At 31.8% G+C, this 22843-nt stretch overlaps 1 protein-coding gene across 1 annotated transcript in view; it reads left to right on the forward strand.

Moving 5' to 3' along the window:
* The window catches only part of Robo1 (roundabout guidance receptor 1), a 381357-nt gene that overhangs the window by 291191 nt on the left and 67323 nt on the right, over positions 1-22843 (forward strand). The window contains exons 7-12 of the mRNA XM_077795033.1: positions 11523-11647; positions 14063-14234; positions 20040-20245; positions 21777-21858; positions 22037-22205; positions 22298-22464. Of these exons, the coding sequence (XP_077651159.1) occupies positions 11523-11647; positions 14063-14234; positions 20040-20245; positions 21777-21858; positions 22037-22205; positions 22298-22464 (921 nt within the window). The remainder of the gene's footprint in view (positions 1-11522; positions 11648-14062; positions 14235-20039; positions 20246-21776; positions 21859-22036; positions 22206-22297; positions 22465-22843) is intronic.

Genomic DNA, 22843 nt, shown 5'->3' on the forward strand with positions numbered 1-22843 from the left:
CTAAGAGAAAATAAAATATAACATATGAGTTATTTCTTCTCCCAATTTTTTTGTACATATGAAATATGTCTATATAAGTGGAATCATTATGTATGTGTTTATTTAATGTATTACTATGCACATCACACATTCATATTACTTATTACTGATTTGGGGGAAAAATTAGAACAAAAATTACATTAAAGTAAGGTTTAAATTTTGAAAAAAATGCAGTGTAATAAGAAAAGTGAGATTTTTAAAAGCTGGAGATTCTTGAATTTCCAATTCTTTTCTTACCTGATGAGCAGCTTTAAGAAAGCCCCTGAATCTTCACTTTCCAACCTTTGCACATTTGGGATATTGAATTATTTCTTTGCTAAGAGAATTTCTAATATTTTGGTCTGACATACAGCTAACATTGATAGCTTCTTCTTGTTAAACTGAGAGTTAGAACATGTATGAAATTTATGAAGGATAGAAGACCTGATTATTTCTTGAAAAAACATTGGATTTTGAGCTAAGATCTGAAGGATGAGTAGGAATTAAATAGGGGAAGGGAGAGATTTTGAGGGATGGCGTGCATAGAACTGGAGGTAAGATGGAGCATGGTGTACTTAAGATCCAAAAGAATGTTTATGAGGCCAGGTTGAGGAAATGAGGGAGGGGGTGGGGGATGGTTTGAGAAGACGGAGAGCATAATGCACAAGACCATGTTAAGGAGTTAGCTCTCTGTTTTAAGAGCACTGGATGATATTGAAGGATTTTAAGCACATAAGTTCTATGATCAGCTTAGTTTTGTTTTGCCTTGTTTTGTTTTAATCCCTCTGGTTGCAATGTGAGATTAGATTAGAAAAATGCAAGTCATTAGTTAAGATGAGTGTCATTTGATAGCTTTGCCAGGGTTGTGGTATCCAGAAACAGATGGTTAAAATCACAAGTAGTTACAAAATAAAAGCAATGACCATTGATAATTAAGTATATCTTTCAGGGAGGATGGAAAAGAAAGCATTCTGATGTGATGCTTTCTAAAGGCTGACTTAGGGAATGTTATCATTAAAATGATGACCCTGAGATCCATGTCAGGTGATATGCACATTGTCATAGATGGCTGGATAGTTTCTTTTGATTCTTGGATTCTTTAATGGACAAATAAATAAGTAGAACCATTTAACAACTGTGCTTTGTGGGAAAGTGTGGGTATTTTTAGAAGAGGAAGGAAAGGAAGAAGAGTGTTATTCATCTTTTCTGAGTTCCTGTGACATATCAGGCATGTACAGGGTACTTTTATATAAATTGGAAGTGTTTGTTCGTACATGTTCTGGACAATTCTTATTTAAACTCTTTCAATAACCTCCAGCAAGGTTTCTCAGCTATGGCACTGGAATTTTGAGCTAGGGTATTATTTGTGGTGATGGTGGTGGGTTATTTTGTGTATTGTGGGATATTTATTAGAATCCCTGACTTCTGTCCTTATGAGGTAGAGCTACTGGCCGGCCTCTCCCACTTCCTCTCCACTTCAGTTGTGACAGCCAAAATTGTCTCTAGAACTATGAGCTACAGAATAGCATTAGATATTTGAGTGGAGGCGAAAAGTTCATAGCATTTTATGTATCTATTAAATATATTCTAAAATGCCCTTTTATTCTCTCTATTTTTATGTCTGAAAAATTGAAAGACATAATGACAGGCTTTTATGTTAAACTCAATCTTTTCACTCGCAAAGAAATCATACCTTGTATTAAAGTATCCTAAGAGTTTTAATTGTTAGAGATGTTATCATTCATGAGTTCCTGTGCATATCATTTTTCCATCATCCCAGTGACTGGGTTTTCTCAGTACAAATGTAGAGTTTCACCACTTGAAAATTTGAGTGTTCCTCTGTTTAACGAAGTGTTTCTTCCAAAAAAGTCTTGTAACTCACTACCTTATATCCATTCATATTCTCATGGAATGTGGTATTTACAGTACTAGTCTGTCAGATTTGTTAATTGAGCCCTACTATTCAAAAAAACACTATAGATTAAATGGGGAAAAAATCACATTATGTTTAAGACTTGTTAGAAATTAGCTACTGATAATGAAAAACTAGTATCTATTAACTAGCAGAAGAATTTCTGAGTCAAGTTTATTTCATTAATAGCCAATTCAACAAAAATGCTGTTCTCTGTTGATTAGTAGGATTGCTCTTATCACAGATAAATTTGATTAACTGAATCTTCCATTGAATCATACTAGGAATGTATGCGTACTTTTATTATTTTAGAGCCAAGACCTCTGATACACTTCTCACTTATTGCTAACAGTGAAGAATTTCTATATTTAATTCATAAGGATAGATACAAATACGTTTGCCAATATGCCTCAATATTAAAATCTCATTGTGAAAATACCAAAATCTTAATCATAATAGTGTCATCATTTATGCAAATATCTCATTTACTTGGAATTTTCTGATGTGTCCTGAATTTATCAGAGGATCCGCATGTGTAAAGTACTTCTTCAATTTAAGATGACATTATCTGAAAAGAATGTTCTTGAGGACTTTTTTCCTTGTAGAATATGCAGTTGAATATTTGTAATCAGAAAGGAAGCTACCAGGGCAGAAGGAGGTATCAGTTGCCCTGCTTTCCCTCTGAATGACCACATTCTTAAGACACTAGCACTGAAAGCACTTTAAGATTCAGTTTGCCTTTGCCAGACAGGGTTATATTTAAACTGAGGTGGCCAAATGGAAATAAATCCCATTTTAAAGACCTCTAGAGACATCACAGTTGGCAACCACTTCGTGGTTCACTGACCTTTACTGTTAACGGCTTCTTTTCTACACTTTGCCTAGGATGTTCTTGCTATTATTTAGGCCCATTATCTTTTCTTCTGGCCTGAATGTTTGTCAAAATTGGCTGCTTTCTCTGTTTATTAAACCCAATCTGGAGACTTCTGAAGGATCTATGGAGCTAACTTCTTTTCTTCAGAACCAAAAAGTCTTTCCTCCAACTCTTGTATAATTTATTTTCAAACATTTATCATCTTTCGGACTCATGCCTCCTGAATATGACAAGAAGATGGAAGGAATATGAAGCATATTCTCTGCCTCCCTAACCTCCTTGCTTGTCTTTCCCACTCCCCACCCTTCCTTGTATTTTTTCCTAGCTTGTCTATCCAAAGATTATTGTCTGAAAGTATATACTCTTAGATTATAGAATATCTCAAAATAAGGAGGCTTTTGATGCTACATTCAAAAAAGGAAGAGAATCTTAGAGCATCTTTTTATTCTGTGTGTGTGTGTGTGAGTGTGTGTGTGTGTGTGTGACAGAGAGAGAGAGAGAGAGAGAGAGAGAGAGAGAGAGAGAGAGAGCGAGCTCGAGCGACCAGTGGGAGAAGGATGCTAAATTCTCCCAAATTTTTTAAACAGTTTTTTAAAAAACTATTATTTAATTATATAATAATATTTATATATCTTCCAATACTTTACATAGTTATTGTTTTTCCTTTTTAGACTCAAAAGGTACTATAGAATTTTACAATGTTATACCTTATATGCATAATGTGAATTTATGCATAACACATATTTCAGGCTTTGCTTTACTCCCTCTTCCTTCCTCACCAAAAAAGAGGAATGTAGGTGAAAACAGTATATTTTTATTTAAATTCAGCCTCATGGCAAATTTTCTAATCCTTCACCCCTTCTAAATTCTCTTCTAAACTAAGAAAATTTAGAGCTATCACTGTAGATACTGCACAATGTTGCTAGATTAAGAAAAAAAACAGTAAATTTTACTCTTTTTAAGAATGTATATTCACTGCTGGGGTTGTAGCTCCGTGGTAGAGTGCTTGCCTGACACATGTGAGGTACTGGGTTTATGGGTTTGATCCTCAGCACCACATAAAAATAAATCAATAAAATAAAGGTTTCTGTTCATCTACAACTAAAAAAAATTTAAAAATATATATTCACTTTTTAAAGGTATTTTACCTGCCTATTTATGTATTCACTTTACAAAGTATTTTTGCCAAAACATAATTTTTTCTCATATTCTAAAAGTGATAACTATTTTATTCAATTTATAATGATTACAAGTGATGGAAGGGTGAAAATTGGTTTACCCTTAAAAGATTGCATTAGTTTTCATTGCAAAAGGGCAAACTTTTCAAGCAGCTTTAAGTCTGCATTGTCACTTCTTAGCTTTCCACGCTTTTAAAGACTTCAGCTAATTATTCTCAAAGGTTTTTTATATCATAAGGAATTATTTAAAAACATATTTCATATGTGTATGTAGTAAATATTAGGTTAAACAGCTCTTAAAAGTTTAAGTGTAAAATCAAATCTACTCAGTGTCCTATTGCATGTGTCTCTCTACTAACTGATAAGTCAGTAGGAGAATTTGTACAGAGACATGATTTAGTCCAGAGACCTGGAAGCCAGTCTTGGCTTAACCATCTGTGAACTTGAGAAAGTTATTTAACAATTTAGGTTCTCTGTCTTCTCATGCAGAAAGAATAAGGGTTAGACTCTTTAAGTTCTAAGGTCTCTTCTGGTGCCAGCATTTTATAGTTTTATTGTTTTATTAGAGGTAGAGACAGACAAGCTTTTCCTCTTTGCTAGAGTGAAGGGAACAGGTTAGATGTGCTCTGAACCTTTAAAGTGGAAAGGAAAGTGGAGGGGAGCTAGCCTAAGGGTGGGAGTGGAGGTCCCCCATGAACCCAGAACTTCAGTTAGGATTACAGATAAGCAGATTCCAAGCCACTCTCCCTTTTCCTGTGTCTTTCTGATGTAATCAACTGGACAATAATGGGCACTGACCGTTTTATAGAAGTGTTCCTGTTCTCTGTATGAAAAGAGAATCCTTTTACCTGACCCTAGGAGAAATGTAGATAAAGGGGAAATAGGTGTAAAAAAATAATTTAAGTAAGTTTATATAATGTGGTCTTTAGAATAGAAGTGAGGGATGAAGATTTCCTTCCGGTGAGTAAAGGGATTTTATGTGGAGGATTTATTGGCTTTTATTTGTTTACTGAAACTGGCACAGATGCAAAGGGATGTTAATCTGTGAGCAGACAGGTTTTCATTGGGACAGGAAACATCATTTCCTGATAATCTTGGTTGTTAAAAGCTTAAATGATCATTCAAGATAGAGTTTTCTCAACAATCTCTGATGTTTAAGAAGCTTCTATGTTAGAGGATGTGCTTACCTAACTTTTAAGATCCTTAACAGACTGAAAGTTGTCATTGATATGATATGCAAATGTAATAGTCTGAATTTCTTATATTGGATTTTAATTAATAAAATTATTCTAATGCTGTGACCCAATTGTAGTTTAAAACTCTACACAAGGAAAGGGATATTTTAAGTTTTAAAGTTGCTGCTTTCCAGTGATTATCTTGTTTTTTCCTATATCATATATTTTTTAAATATTTAATGAATTTTAAAGTACAAAAATAGGTACAAAACAATTAGAATTATTTTTCTAGTCTTCTGACTTAACTACATTCGTTTAATGGGATCAAACTTATTTTCACCAATTAAGCCAAAAATAATTTCACAATTTTTGTTGATTCAAAGAAAAATTTTATTTTGACAGTTCATTAGATACTCTTGTATTAAATGTCTCTTCCTGTCATTTAACAGATACTATTGTTAAAGTATTATGAAATGTAAAAATGCCTACCTCCTCTATGGTTTTGAGACTAGTTATGAAAGCTAGTGATACAATAAATGTTAAGTTTTAAAACTTTTTTCTAATTGAATGAGTGAAAATTATGCTAAATTTTTACTTTAGAATAAAAAAAAAGAGAAATTATTTCACTCATTTTTATTATTGGAATGTGTGATTTAAAATGTGTTTTTGATTTACCTTAACATTTTGCATGTATTTGCCGTATCTGCCATTTTATGGCATATGTGCATATATAGCAAATATATAACAGAGAACCTTGCCTCTGTTTTATAAGTCTACTATTTCACAGCATCAGCCCTTCATTTTTTAATTTAAACTACGGGAATATATAGTAAGTCTAATTAATTTTGAGTTACTAGCAGATATAGGAGTTATTTATTTGAAGTAAATGTAGTGTGGGCTTTGACTCTACTATTATGGAAAAGTACTGCATTTAACAGTAATTATATGTATTTTTAAAATAAAAGAATTGTTTTGCATTAGTTTGAACATATATAATTTGAGCTTTCTATATTAAAATGTCCAACGTTTCAGCACTAAAATTAAGTAAGTAAGGTGATTTTGACTTATATCTAAGGTTATAAAAGTTTTTTTCTGATCTTGTAATTTACTCACATTTGTTCCATAGATCTTCTCATCTATAATATGCAAAAATTTAAGTGAAACATTTTAAAATATCTTTCCTGATTGACTTATAATCATGGACCAATAGCATCTTGTCCATGTTAGAAATGCAGAATCTCAGGCCACTCCCCTGACCCATGTAACCATAATCTGTATTTTAACCAGATTGTCTGATGATTTGTATGTTTATTCACATGTGAAAGCATGATCTGAGTGGAATATTATTGGTAGCATGAATCTTTTAAAAACTAATCTGTTGATGGAGTTATGGGTTTTAACATTCCTTATCTTTAAAAGATGGTCAATTTTGATCTCTGTATAGCCTTAGTGGCTAAGATTTATAGTGTTTTTAAATCCATTACACATATAGTTATCTAACCTGTCTTCTGGTAGCAAAATGTAGAGTCATTGAAAAATGTTTTATAATTTCATGGTTACCATCAATCGTAGCTCTGCCATTTAATCATAGTAAAGATTTGAAGAGTTGTTCCTATTTTTCTAAAATTATTCATAATTACACTTGAAATGCTAACAAATTTCCATCCATAGTGTGCTTATTATATCCAAATATTAACATGTTTTTTTATTTTACATTAATAGAAGGATCATTGTTAAGTCAAATCTTATACTTTTTCTGTTTCATTTTATGTTTCCTTAATTTTATTTATTCCATGTTTTCTTTTTTTTGTTTTGTTTTAGTTGGGTCTGGTAAGTTGACATTTTATTCGCCATCTTCTAATCACCGTGTCACTGTGACTGGAACTTCTCTTCCCCTTTCCATCCATACCCTTCCATGTCCTTCAACCAATCAGCCTCCATGTTTCACTTGTCATTGGCCACAAAGACAGACTGCACAGAATAAAGTCTGCAGGAAGTATGGGTAACTGGCAAAGAGTAAAGGTAATGGGGTTGCTAACTTTATGTCTTTATTAAATCATGTATGGTCTGCATCCTTTAATTTCTTCTGTCCTTAAATAAGTGATAAGTGCTAGGATTGATTGGTTAAATACTATTTCAATTTACATCTTACAAGATTAAACAAACAAACAAAATATATGTCTAGAGAATACTTTGTTTTTCCCCCTTCAAAATATTTATTAATTCATACATGTCTAGGTTTTCATGGCTTTGAGTCAGTAATAGTACTAAAGTTCTGTTGGTGAATAGCCTTTGCACTACAAGCTTTCTTGCATTCATTTTCATTTCTGTGTCAGATTCATTTCATTTTATATGAAATAACTACATGGTTTATCCACAGTTTATCAAATTTATTTTAATAAACACTTGTCCCTCTATAAAGAAAGCATCCTCATGTTTCTAAGCACTTACCTTAGGAGAAGGCTCTTTTATTCTGTAAGCTTCTAGAGCACCATTTTTAGAGAATTTTACATGAATATGGTATGCTAAAGGGTATGTCACCCTAAATGGGTCTCTCTCACTATTCTATAAGCTAAAAATTGACACAAATATTACTGAAATGACATTCCGTATTAATGCAGATAGGATGGACTGCTCAATAATTGTGATGCTGTCAATGGCTATTTGGGAAAAAAAAATTGCCTTCTTTATGATACCATATATACAAAATTATAGTTGGACTAAAAATCAAAAATAATAAGGGCATTAAAGTATGGGTGCAATTGGAGTTGAATATTTATGTAATGTATTATATTCTATACATATATTACACAATACCATTATCATATCATTTTATTGATACAATAACAAAAATATTGCCTAAACAGATTAGAAGGAGTATTAACAAAATGAAAAAAGACATTTATAACTGATATGAAAAGTTTTAGGAGTATTAACAAAATGAAAAAAAAGACATTTATAATTGATATGAAAAGTTTTATCTTACCAACAGTTCTTAGAAATCAGAAATAAAATATAAATAAACATATGAACATAATACCAAAACAAATAGAGCAGAACCCCCTGAACTGGGGCCAGAGAATCAGTAGCAATAAGTATATGAGCCACCTCTGAATCGGGAAGTGCTTGAGGAGATACCAGTGTCCTGTTCTCAGAGGCAGAAAGGTAATGTGAAGACACATACTTAAACTCACAAAGGTAAAAATATTAATTAAGAGGAAAGTCTATTCTGAGGTTGGCAATGATGTTAATGTTCAGTGTTGATAAAATTTGGGAGAAAAGGCAATTTGTGTGCTCTTAGTGAAAATCTCAGTTGATTAAAAGTATTCCTGAGCACAACTGAGCTATTTTTTAATGTGCTCTAGACCTTTGCATATTTTCAGACTTTGTAATTTTGCCTCTAGGAAATAATCTTGAATATCTTTAGGAGAAGGGTGTTAATCTTACACCATCTTTAAAAGTAAAAATGAGAAAAGTCTAAGAGTGGTTAAATGATTTAAGATAATTTGTAAATTGGTTATTGTAGAGTCATTAAAATGATATTATAGGAGAATATTTTAAAGCCAGTTTGCATGGTAGAATTCTAAGTGGCTTTTCTGTTTTTCCTCTTTGTCCAACTTTTCAAATTTTCAACACTGAATATATATGACATTGTCAGTATGATTATGCATATTTGATTATAGAAAGTTTCAATATTTTATCCTTCAGAAAACTCCAATATATCCTCATAAAATTCAAGTAGATGCATTTGATTAATGGCCTCAGTCTAGATTGGTAAACATGATAGATTGATAAATAGAAGCAAATTTAGTCCATGAATTTTTTTTTTTCTTAGAGATATGGCTATATCTGACATCTAATGTGAAAGTAGAGGATTTTTGTATTTTTGTTTTTGTTTTTTGGAGACAGGTTTTTGCTACTTTGCCCAGGCTGGCCTTGAACTCTTGGTCTCAAGGTATTTCTCCTTCCTCAGCCTGCTAAGTAGCTGGAACACCCTATGTGTCACTGAGGCTGGCTGAAGAGGATTTTTAAAAGCTTTATTTCTGAGACATGTCTTGTGGCTGATGTCACTGTTGATGTTGGCTTGAGAATATGCCTACAAAATACAGTAAATTCATTTCCAGGCAAATATCCTGTGTAGAAGGATCGCTTCAGGATAAATGTAGTTAGCATGAGGGTTTGTGTGCCTTGTTCCCCACCAAGTCTTTGAGGTTTTGAAGAGAGCTGGCATTTTATAAAAGAAACACAGATTCTGGCACACATTCTTAGACATGCTCCTGAGATTTAGGAAAGAGACCACCCGAAGATTTTGCTTGACTAAGTGGTTTGAACATTTATATTTTCCTACTCAAATTCCCTTCATATTGGAAAGTCATATTCTCCCACTCATCTGATTAATCACTTGGTTTTCTTTCATTGTAAGACACCAAACTCTAGTCTAGGTTTAGTTTATTATCCATTCAGTCCTTTCAATTTCTTGGTCTGATTTCTGTGTCAATTATTCCAACCCTTAAGTAAGGAATAAAATGCTCCTGTATGGATTTGTACTGGAGGAAAATCCCGAAAGGATGATGTACATGCCTATTATTATACCTGGGTAATGATAGTGTTTGTTAAATTCATGAGTAAACCACTCAATTACAATCACAGTTTAAAAAAATTATAAGCTAGAACTTCACCATTACCAAACTGAACTTAAACTGTATCTTCTAACTTTGTATTTTCTTCCCTATAAGTTAGAGGACATTTGAAAGCATTTGACCTGATTTTTCAGGTCTCCTATAATTTTCTAGTCAAATGGTATAATTTCTACTAAACCTCAATTTTCTTTAAAAAAAAAAAAGAAAGCATAGAAGAAAGCACACTAATCTAGAAGTTAGGAGATCTAATTACTTTCTTCAGTTTTGCCATAATACAATCTCAGAAAAGTCATTTTACATTTCATTTTTAAGGGATTTTATATTTTAAATATATTTATAAATAATGTACATATTAAATAGACTTTAGTGTTTTTTTAATGACTTATGTATTTAAGTACCCAGAGTAAAGGGCATGTCAACTATTTTTTGTAAATGCATAAGTTTATAAGTGTATTATATAATACATACTATACATATATTATACATTTGCTGCAGTTGACTAGAAAATATTAAACAAGATAAAGAATCTTACTGAATACTGACTTTTAGTAACAAAGAAGTGAGCAGAATGGTGACATTTGCAGTCTAATCTGAATACAATTTTTGATTCATATTTACTTTGGGGAGTTACCTTAAGTGATGACTGACATAAGTAACTGAAAATACTTTTAAAGAAAATACTTTTAAAGAAAACTTTAGAAATAATGAAAAATCCTTAAAAAGTGTATTAGAATAATCCTGTCCTATATAAACTGCTAAATGTCTGGCTTGAAACATTTGTTCACTTGAATTTGAACTGAGACAAGAGAGAAGAATAATTAGGTGTTTCAGACAGCCAGCTGATAAGAAATGGATAGGAAAGTGTAAACAGTAGGTAAAAGGATTTAAATTCAGTACATATTTTTTCATCCTCAAAACTCATCCCCAAAACAAGATTTTTTTTTTCTTTTTTGGGGCCAGGATTGCTTAGTCAGCACACCTAATGTTTCCAAGTGCCATTGCGCCCAATGTAATTGACACAATTTTCTGACACTCTACTTACGGCTGGATGAAGTGGCCATTTAAGTCTGTATAAATCAAACAGTTTGGACAAAGCTGGCAGTATTTATAATGTCAGGATGAGCAGATGTTTCAAATTTGCCCTCATTTCCATATATATTCTGTTTGAACATGCCCTTGCCTATGTAAATGAAGGAAGCATTTGACTGCACTATTGCTTTAAATTCATTTCTATTCAAGTAACTGGACTGAAGATTTGAAATGATTATAATTTGCCTGGTAGCATTTCAGGAGCTTTTGAGTTAAATTGAAGTAATTTCAGGACCTGCCTGCATCAGAAGGTCCTTGTGTATATGATTAAAGTTCATTCACCTTTAAGCACTCTGAATGAGAAAAGATAATATTTATTCATACATATTTCAGGTACTCTTTGAATGTAAAGGGTCAAAATGTAGCTCAAGAATTATCTTAAATTTAGAAGGTTAATCTTAGGAGGTCAAGTCATTAAAAAAAAAAAACCTTTTCATAATACAACTCTATTTCATTCTATAAATATGCACTTAACAGTTTAACTTAAAATTAAGGGTGAAAATTGGTCCATTATTAGTAGTGTACATAATGTGTTGTATAAAATAAAGGCAGCACTTGGGTTATCAGGAAGCTGCCTCAAAGTTGGGATCTTAACTGCATGCTTCTGAGTCAATGTAATTTTTTCATCTCCTTTAGAACCTCCACATTTTGTTGTGAAACCTCGTGACCAGGTTGTTGCCTTAGGACGAACTGTGACTTTTCAGTGTGAAGCAACAGGAAACCCTCAACCAGCTATTTTTTGGAGGAGAGAAGGGAGTCAGGTACCACCTTTTACTAGTTTTGTTTTTGTTTGTTTGTTTGTTTTTAATCAGTAGAAATGGGGGCCTGTTCTATGAGAAGAAAAACCAATGTGTGATGTAGTTATCTAGCTGTTCCATTAAGATAATCCAGAAACTGGTTCCTCTCAGAATGAGAGGAGGCAAGCTATTTTCCTTGCCTTAATTCTCAAAGCAGTATTTTCCTGCTTCCATTTGGTACACGGGGTGGTATGTAGAAGTCACTGTTGTATCATGTAAGTGTTATTTTTATTTCTACTTCAGAAATATTAAAAAAAAAACTACTCTTTTTCCACATAATTGAATTAGCATTTTATTATTCAAATATCTAGAATTAAAAAATTAAGTTCCAAATTTTCAATTCTATGAATATTTTAACAAAATTATCACAGGTGAAAATAGGTTAAAAATCATAATTGATAACTTGTATATATTTATATTAACTGACATTAATTGATATTATTAATCATATTATTTGCAATTACATGTTATGTAATTACATATTACATACCATATTCAAGTTTTTGTAGATGTTCCACATCTGAGATGATGAATTAATATTGATGTCACCTAAATTATAAGTTCATTATATTCTTTTAAACTGTCAAATCTGATCATTATTTGCCATTAATCCTATTTTCTAAACATTTTATAATCCAGAGTTTTCTATCCACACTAGAATATAGAGATCTACACTCTTTTAAATTGACTCTTGGGATTCCATTTAATAAGAAGAAATATTAAAATAATTTAAATTATCTTTTATCTCATTTCTTAATGACTTCCCTCTCACAGGAAAGCAAAACATTTCTCTTCACTTATTTTTGATGCTTCTAAAAAAATGATTCTTATTCATTTTTAATAGTTATTCCTGACCATTTTTGTTTTTGCTTGAATCAATCTTAGGTGTTTTGTTTCATGGTCTTGTTTGTAATGTACTCTTACAAATAACAAACAGGTAGTTTACTGATGGAACTCAATAATCTTTTATAGACGATATGTTCAAGTTCACTTCTGTTTTTACTTTGGTAGACAAATATTGATTTATGGTATGTAAACTATCATTTTTATACTACTATAATGCTGGATTCTAGGATACTCCATTTGGCCTCCCAGGATTAAATTTGCTGATAGCAAGTTAAAGACAAAACAGAACAAAATATTTTAATGCAGTAGGAAAAATTGGAAATAGATTATAGAATAAAATCTGCATAATAAAAAGAGTGAACACACTAGAAGTTTTTCTTAATAGTATAATATATAGATGATTCACTTAAGTTATTTAAACTCCAGATTAAATTTCCAAAAAAGTTTGGTTTCATGTGGTTTGGTTTAATGATACAAGTCATTTTTCGTTAAAATTTTGTCATTACATATGTATCTGTGGATCGCTAATTAATCCTTAATAAAAATGATGTATGCTAAAAAGCACCAAAACTCTTTAAAACAAGCAACTTTATTTGATTAGAAGAAAAGTTGATATTCTTTATTTTATGAACTTCAATTAGCATGGATCATTATTATGCATGAAATATACACTCAAAGAAGCATGATCTTTTGATTCAGAACAATATAGAAATTTCAAAGAAATCCATTCTAGAAAGTTTTACCTTTTTTAAAATTTATTTTTTTTATTTTGTACCAGGGATTGAACCAGGGACACTCAATCACTGAGCTACTCCTCAGTTCCTAGGCCTTTTTCTTTTTATCAAGACAGGGTCCCAACTAAGTCGCTCAGAACCTCAATAAATTACTGAGGCTGTCTTTCATTTTGCAATCCTCCTGCCTCAGCCTCCCAAGCCACTGGGGTAACAGGTGTGCACCATTGCACCTGACAAATTCTTACCTTTTAATATGAAAATCTGGATAGCAACTGTTAAGGTTCCTGGACATTTATAATGGGCAGCTAATGAGATACTGGTCATGATGCCAAAATGGTATTATACTCCATTATAATTTATAAGAATGAATCAGAATTCTATTCTGCTTATGTAGTAAAGGTCTTAAGGTTTTTCTGGTAGCAAAATGTAAGCCAAGGATTTTGTCATAGTGGGCTTACATATATAAAATCTTTTATACTAATGATACCTAATATCCTTATGTTGTTTCAAAATTGATAGTTATAAGACCATATGTCAATATTGAGATTGACTTAAAATTTTACATGATCCTATTTAAGCCTGCCTTGTTAAATCCATGTGTGTTTAATGATGTTTATACATGTACACATCTTTATATGTGGGTATATGATGAAAGAATATTGAGTTTATTTTTGTATATATATATGTGTGTATTTGTACATATTCACATATATTTATAAATGTATATGTAGCTTTGCCAAAATGTTGGAACCTAGCATTTAACCTATTTTTATTCTTTCCTCCCAAATTCTGGCTTTAGAATCTGCTTTTCTCATACCAGCCACCACAATCATCCAGCCGGTTTTCTGTCTCTCAGACTGGTGACCTCACTATTACTAATGTTCAGAGATCTGATGTTGGTTATTATATCTGCCAGACTTTGAATGTTGCTGGAAGTATCATCACGAAAGCATATTTGGAAGTTACTGATGGTAATGTCAAACATTTATTTCAGAACGTTCAGTTTGTCCTAGGATCTAGAGAGAATGTCAGTAGATGTATTTTTTCCGCTTTACATATTTTTACAGATATTTTAATGTAAAACTTAAGAGTATATTTATGCAGTAATAAGTTCAAACTTTTACTTTAATATAAATGAACTAATGTCTAGTATCAAGTTAGATTCGTAAAAGCATAACAGTTATCCAAGGAGAAGTTTATAGTTGTACACAGGAATATTTCATGTTTTGGAAATGAAAAGATTATTTCGCAATCTCTTACTGTAAATTATTGACTATTGTGTTTTCTCTAAATTAAGGTAACAAAATGAATTGGTCATAAATCCAAAGTCTAACAACTCACAATCAATGATAGTGAACAAGTTTTTTTTTTTTTTAATGATCTGATGTTATTCTGTTTATCAACTTCTCTGAATGTGATAGATTAACACCAACTATAAAGATATGGTTAATAGAGAATAATCTCCAGATTATAAGAGAGTAGTGATAATTTGAAGCTCAAAGAGAAAAAAATACCTATAAGGGTATGCAATGTATATATGTATACACATCTCTTTCTACATAAGGAAGATACCTATAAATACATTGGATGAACACAAGTGGTTTTGCAGAACCATTGAAAGCATAGATAGTACACATAATATATTAGTCTATGTGTAATCAGGAAATATTTCCAAATTAAAAATAGAACTGAAAGCATAATACAGGTAAGAAGTTTGTTGCTTCTAAAACTAAATATATTAGAGCAATTGAAATGATTTTTTACCCTCAATTCTAAACAGTAGGTAAAGGAACATGTTAAAGATGAAACAAATGTCTTTCAAAGATGGTGATGGAACATGAGTCAGAGAAGAGAATCAGTAATAAAATATATTTGTTCTGTTCATTCAGTTTGCTTGTTTTTAAACTTCAGATAATGATTGAAATATCCTTCACAGTAGCATTTCTTTAATTAGAAACTGTGGAGTCATCTTTGACACTCATCCTTCCTTATCACTGTATCCACTCAATAATCTTTCAAGTCCATGCGGTTATCTTTATCACTGTTCAACTCCCAGTCCTAATCACCTGAAACTGCAATAACCTACTAGTTCCATCCTTTCTTGTTCACTGCACTCCCAATTACATTTTCATATTGTTGCTGGAGCGTTTTTTTCTCTAGACCACTCTTTTCTTCCCAGTTATATAAATGGAAATATAATATGCATACTGTAAAGTAAGTCAAGGAAGCAAATGCAGTATGATTAATTTATTCACATAATGACCACTCAGATCAAGATATGGAGCATTTCCAGGACTATAGAAGGCTTCCAATTATTAGTTAATAAGCCTCTCTCTGCAGAGATGATGACTTTTAGGACTTTCATCACCATCGACCAGTTTTGCTTATTCCGGAAACTCAACTAGGTGAAATCACATAGTATCTAATCTCTTGTGATATAGCATCTTTGGTTCAAAATAATGTCAGTGAAATTCATCCATGTATATAACAGCAGTTCATTCACTTTTTAGTGCTGTGTAGTACTTCATAGCATAAATAGGCCATAATTTATTTCTGTGCTCTTTTACTGATAGATTGTTTTCAGTTTAGGGTTTTAATTAGTAAAGCTAAATATTCTTATACAGTCTATTGATGGGCACATGCACTTACTTATCTGGGTTTGCCTTTTGGTGGACATGTGTACTAATTTTTCTTCTTTTCATTTTATCATCTAGTTAAAATACATTTCTTTCTCAGATGTATGCATTGTAATTATTTCTTCCTATTCTCTCTCTTTTTTTAAATTATAGTTGTAGATGGACAGCATGCCTTTATTTTTATTTATTTTTTTAATGTGGTGCCAAAGATCGAATCCAGTGCCTCACACATGCTAGCCAAGTACTCTGCCACTGAGCTACAACCCCAGTCCTCTTCCAATTCTCTTCATGGTTATTTTAAGTATTAGGAAGTTAATTTTAATAATGATCAATGGATATTAATTATTTTTCTTTTATTATTAGCACTTTTAGTGTCCTGTTCTTTCCTCAGGCTACAAATATGTTCTTTCTTTTTCTAAAAACTTTATTATTTATTCCTTTGAGATTCAAGTTTTTGATCCATCCAAATTAATGGTGTGAGTCAGGGATCAAAACTCTTTATTTTCCTCATAAGAAATCTAATTGTTTCTTCATCACTTATTGTCAAGACTATTCTTTCCCTAACTCTGGTGGTATTCTATCACGATTCAGATGAACATAAATTAGTGGTTGATTTGTAATATCTCTTTTCTGGTCCAGTGACCTATTTATGCCATTACATAGGGGTCTTACTTATTGTAGCTTTATAGTAAGTCTTAAAGACTGGTAGTATTAAGTCTCGAACTTTATTTTTCATTATTTTAGGCTTACTGTTGAAGATCCTCTGCATTCCTTATAAATTTTAAAATAAACTTATAAAATTCTGTACATATGAACCAATAACCAATAAACAATTTAGATTCAATTTTAGTACTGGATTATTTAGTGAGAATTAGCTTCTTAGCAACCTGAAGCTTTCAATTCAAAGAAATGGTATATATCCCATATATGCCTTTTAATTTGTTTATATGTTATAAAGTTTCTCTTAGTAATATTTTATAGTTTCCTGGATACAGGTCATGAATATGATTTAGTAGTGTTATACTTAAGATATTTTATGTTTTTTGATGAGATTATATATGTATGTTTTAAATTTCAACATTTTCTAAGTTTCATCATTGAATTGTTTAAGGAAATTTTCTAGTTGTACAATTGACTTTTGTATATTAACCTTATGTCCAGCAACTTTTCTAAATCCACATATTATTTCTGAAAAATTTTACATAGGTTATTCTGAAATTTTCTTGTACAACATCTGTCAACTTTAGATAGATACTTTTACTTCTTTCTTAATGTGGTACCACTTGTGACTTCTTTGTGTTGTCCTATATTGTTTATAAGCTCCAGTATAGTGAGTAGAATTGGTGATGGTCAATGTAATCATCGTGATCTTAACTTCCAAGGGAAAGCATTTAATAATTCACAACCACACATAATGTTTACTAGAATTTTTGAAATTATTTCATATTTTTAAAAAATACGGAGGACATTTTTAGAACACAAATTTTCATTATTTGATTGACTAGTGCTCACAGAATAAAGTTTATAGTCTTTAAATATGCCTATGTGCCAAGCACCATGATACTATCACAAATGGTTTGTATTTTTGAGATTAGACATGCATAGAACATTTACTTAAAAATTTTTTTTTTAATTTTTTAATATTTTTTTAGTTTTTGGTGGACACAACATCTTTATTTTACTTTTATGTGGTGCTGAGGATTGAACCCAGTACCGTATGCATGCCAGGCAAGCGCGCTACCGCTTGAGCCATATCACCAGCCCCCAAAAAAATTTTTTAAAAACCTAACTAACCCTGTGAATTAGGGATTTATTCCTAGTAGATTGTCATTTCCAACACTAAATGTGGTGTTCCACCTTACTGTTTTTGTTGCCTGATATTTCATTCTAATAATTACCATGAAAGATATTAAACCTAATTTGAAATTTGTCTATTAAATTCTAGGTTTGATTTATAAATGTACTACATAGGTGTTAAAAGTTTAAATGTTTCATTGGTATTTTATTGAAATTTATGATTTTATTTTTTATACCTAAAGACATGGATTGCCTTAATGAACTATTAAATCTTTCAGCTCTGTTTTACATATTAGTTTTTTTTGTAAAAAGGACAAGTAGTAATATGTATATAAATGTCTAGTCTTTTACAATTAGCCAAGCACTTTCATACTTCTTATTACATTTAAATCTCCATAGCAATCCCCTGAGCTATTAAGAACAGATATTGTTATCCTCATTTTACATGTTGAAAAAAATCTGAGGCTTATAGAAGTTAAAGAACTTGTCCAAAGTCTCATGACAGATGATAGAGCTGATCCTTTTCTTGCTTTATTTTTCTTAACTACCCAGTGGAAATCATGCAGAAATAGATGACAGAGAAACTGCACCAGTAAACTGGGTTGGAATGGAATAAGGAGGTATGCCTGATGCTAAATATGATGCAAATAACCAAGGACTGTAGACATAAAGAAAGTTGAGTAAATTCCAGGTGTCGGATTGCTTCTATATATTATGAGACTGCCAAACATAACCACACCTTTACTGGACTTAATTAAAATCAATTATAGAGAAGCACTCTGCTACTAATTTAATTAATGTCTGAAACTACATGTTCATTCATTCCTATAATGAAAGGAATACCTCAATGCAGTCAAATATTTTCATATTTTTATAATACATATCAAAAGGGGCTTCTAATTTGTTATTAACAACCTCTACTGATAGTGTGGAAAAGATTAAAATTTCTAACCAGTGGAACTACTGGTTTACATTTTTCAACCATGTAGTATCTTAAACATTCCTGCCAAGTTTCAAAATTTGGCCTTCTAGAATACACCTTTCGGTATTAGCAAATTTTACACCAGTGATGGCATAGAGATAATTTGAAGAGTAGAGTGGAAATGCACACTTGCTGATTTCATGCCATTGCTTTTCTTTAAAAAAAAAATTGAATGCAGAAAATTAGTAATTATTGCATGATAAATGAGGAACAACTTGAAGTGTGACTCTAGCTTGTGAAATCTTTGGTGCATACAACTTTGAACATGAAATATCCAGATTTGTAAATTTTTGCACCCCAAATTTAGTTATTCTGGCAACTGGCTTCCTTTAATCAGGCAATTTCTTAGAATTTTCTTTTGAGTATTTGTGTATTTTTTTTTACTCTAACTGGTATCCAGATATTTAAAGCTTTATAGTTTTAATTTTTTTCTGTAATTTTATTTTATTTGTTTTCATTCCCCAATACTTGTTTTAGATTTTTCTTAAAGTAATGACTTGATCTCAGCAAAGTTTTCAGGTTGTAGAATTTTTATATAACAAGAATAATTTTATCTACACATAATAAAAGTGCTTCTCGTTGTTACTTTTCATAGTGCAATTAAATCTATTATGAAGTAACAGAATGGGTATAAGTGCTTTTGTCATTCCTGATAATTCTAATAGGGGAGTATGATATTTGCCAAGTTTGAACATCTTCATGAGCTATCTTTGGATCAGGCTGCCAACAATGAATTTGGGCAATTTTTCAGTTTCTTTGAATTTATTATACTTGGGTAATTTTCAACCCATATCTATTTTAATAGAAAAAAATCCTAGATAAATAGACACAGGGTGTTTGATCCTATTGATGTGTGAAAGTCCAAAGCACCTTTTTAAATCCAAAATCATGCTGCTCTAGTACCATCATTTTGTTGTTGTTGAACACCAAACAGTTTTGAAATGTCACATCGGTTTTCAATCATTCATTAAAATTTGTCTCGTGTGTTTCCTTGGGAAAAATGTTTTTATTTGGTTTTGTGTTCTGTTTTTTCATGTTTACAGTATTCCATGTGCACCACTACTTATCTACTTCACCATCCACAATCCTCCTTGAGGTCTTGAACTTGTAAATAGGTTCCTTGACAATGCAGCAAGCTCAGTCAGTGGTTGGCCCTTTGAAAGGAGGACATTGTATCTCTTCTTAATATTCTGAATCAGTGCATCATATAAATGCATTCTGAATAATGCATGTCTCCTACTTTAATTATTTGTTTAATTATCTTCAGTTTGTTTCAAAGCCTACAGCAACTGCTATTGCTTGGATGATTAGAAAATTGCTTCCAGTTGCAGAAATCTATTTCCTGTTGTTTCTTCTGGCAGTGATTGCAGACCGGCCTCCCCCAGTCATTCGACAAGGTCCTGTGAATCAGACCGTAGCTGTGGATGGTACTTTAGTCCTCAGCTGTGTGGCCACAGGCAGTCCAGTGCCCACAATTCTGTGGAGAAAGGATGGAATCCTTGTTTCAACCCAAGATTCCCGAATCAAACAGCTGGAGACAGGAGTGTTGCAGATCCGATATGCAAAGGTAACTTCCAATGACACACTGGACTTCCTGTTTTGTTCCACTTTGTTCTTGTCTCCAGAAACTTGTGTTGAGACCTCTTAGCATGATTGAAATATTGAGTGAAATTATGAATATATTTTTTATTTGATGCTTGATTTTTTGCAGGCATTTTACTATATGCACTTGAGATGATTTGACTCATAATTTAGCCCATGAAAAGCAATTTTTTGTTTTACGGAGGAGGATAAAAAATAACTTAACCTGTTGAGGAAAGTAGATGGGAATTTGTGGGGAAAAAAATACCTTCTAGATAGTGGTATGATGCAGTCATTTCATAATGCATTTTCTAAGTTATATTCCAGTAATATTTTATGTGCAGTGTACTTACAGTTCTTCTATTTTGAGTATTTGGTTCAAAATTTTGCAGTTCCAAAGCACTGTACATGTAAAGAAAGCTATAAAGCAATGCACACACTGACTAAGCATTTCAAATCAGAATGTTAAATGATTGAAAGCCCACAGGTTTGGGGGAACAATTTAGGAATTTACCTTCCTGGGTGTCACGTCCCATACCAGATTTTTCAGGACTGTATTATTTGATTTGATTTCCTTTTTCTTTTTTAGGTCAAGATCAGACAAGCTCCTTAAAAAAACATATGAAAGAGTTAGTTTTGACAGCAGTAAACATAAATTGAAATAGCTTTATTACCTATTGTGGGTGGCTTCTTTGGAATTTTGAATCAGCATCACAGTTAATTTCTGTATGCCTCAGAAGTTATTATGTTGTGCTTTTGTGTTACAACTGTTGTGACTTTGTTATTGCAATGGCCAGAGCAAGATGACAAGGGTTTTGTTTTATCAAATGTTACTTGAAGATAGAATTATTAGAATAAGCAGAAGTATAGAGGTTTATTGAGTTGCTAATGATTCTGAAATTGAATGTGTGGTCTGTGTTTGTTTTTTGGCATTCCATCTTCAAAAGGGCGAGAGAGTGTTCATTCAGGCAGGAATTTGGCTTTATACTTCATAGACTGCCTTAAGTTTTCATTTAAAAAATTAGGGAAAATAAGAATGATTACTTTTTTAAAAATTATAAGAAAATATTTCATGCATATTCTTTTTCTACAACATCTGTTTGTCTCAAATATCCATATAAGTGTTACAGTGATAAAATATGCAATAAGCCTTATTTTGTGATTTACTAATCATAGAGATATAATTTAGCCATAAAGATTAGCCCTTTGATTTTGAAGAATTATTTAGCAATTATTTATTGTCCCTGGTATTGATAATAATGTCAATTATAAATTTTTAGTTAATGTAATTAATACTATATTCTATTATACAATGAGAATAATCATATAATTTTTTTCCTGTCCTCATGTAATGTTTTGGATTCAATAAAAATATGTTTGATTAAGGGAATGTTCCTACTTAGTGAATTTTAATGCAGTTATCCATATTCATGGACCATATACAAACCTGTAATTGCTTTTCCAGCCCAGTAAGCTCTTGATTGTTACAAATATTTATCTTCTGTCTGCCTCTGCAGCTGGGTGACACTGGTCGGTACACCTGCATCGCATCGACCCCCAGTGGTGAGGCCACGTGGAGTGCTTACATTGAAGTCCAAGGTAAATTATTGTTTTTGCCTTAAAAAGAGGCTGAAAATAAAGTTAGTTGTTTACTTTATGGTAAATTGGTGAAGTAAACATCCTGTTCCTGAGTAGATGTGTGGATAAGTCATCTACATTTATATGCTTATCTGTACGTGTATAAACAGCTTCCTTTTATCTCTTTCCCACTTGTTAGAATTTGGAGTTCCAGTTCAACCTCCGAGACCTACTGACCCAAATTTAATCCCTAGTGCCCCTTCAAAACCTGAAGTCACAGATGTCAGCAGAAACACAGTCACTTTATCATGGCAACCAAATTTGAATTCAGGAGCAACTCCAACATCTTATATTATAGAAGCCTTCAGGTAGAGTGAAAAGGATGTTTTTTGGTTGTTCTTTTGTTTAAAAAAAATTATGCATTTAATATGCATGTTCTAACTTCTGTATCTGTCTTTAGCCATGCATCTGGTAGCAGCTGGCAGACCGTAGCAGAGAATGTGAAAACAGAAACATTTGCCATTAAAGGACTCAAACCTAGTGCAATTTACCTTTTCCTTGTGAGGGCAGCTAACGCTTATGGAATTAGTGATCCAAGCCAAATATCAGACCCGGTGAAAACACAAGGTAAATATTGATTTACTTAACCTGGTGACACCTACTTATCCTTAGAGTTATAATTATACAGGCACATCATTTGTACTAAATGCTAGGATTGTACATTTACAGTCTGTTCAAATTGCTTAACTAATTTTTTAAATACACAGACACAGTGTCCACAAACTTTATTATTTTCTGTTTGGGGAATAAGAAGGTAAGGTTGATAACAGAGAGGACTGCTTCTCATAAGAATACAAATCCTTAAGGCAAAAATATTACATGAATGTTTGTGTATTATATTCAATTTGTTGATTTTTAAATATAGATATATGTGGATATAATATCCTAATCATAAGGTAATTGTATTTAACATTGAATATACTATTTATGTTTAAATTCAGTACTC

Source organism: Urocitellus parryii, chromosome 2 (genome assembly GCF_045843805.1).
Source record: "Urocitellus parryii isolate mUroPar1 chromosome 2, mUroPar1.hap1, whole genome shotgun sequence".
NCBI classification, from domain to species: Eukaryota; Metazoa; Chordata; class Mammalia; order Rodentia; family Sciuridae; genus Urocitellus; species Urocitellus parryii.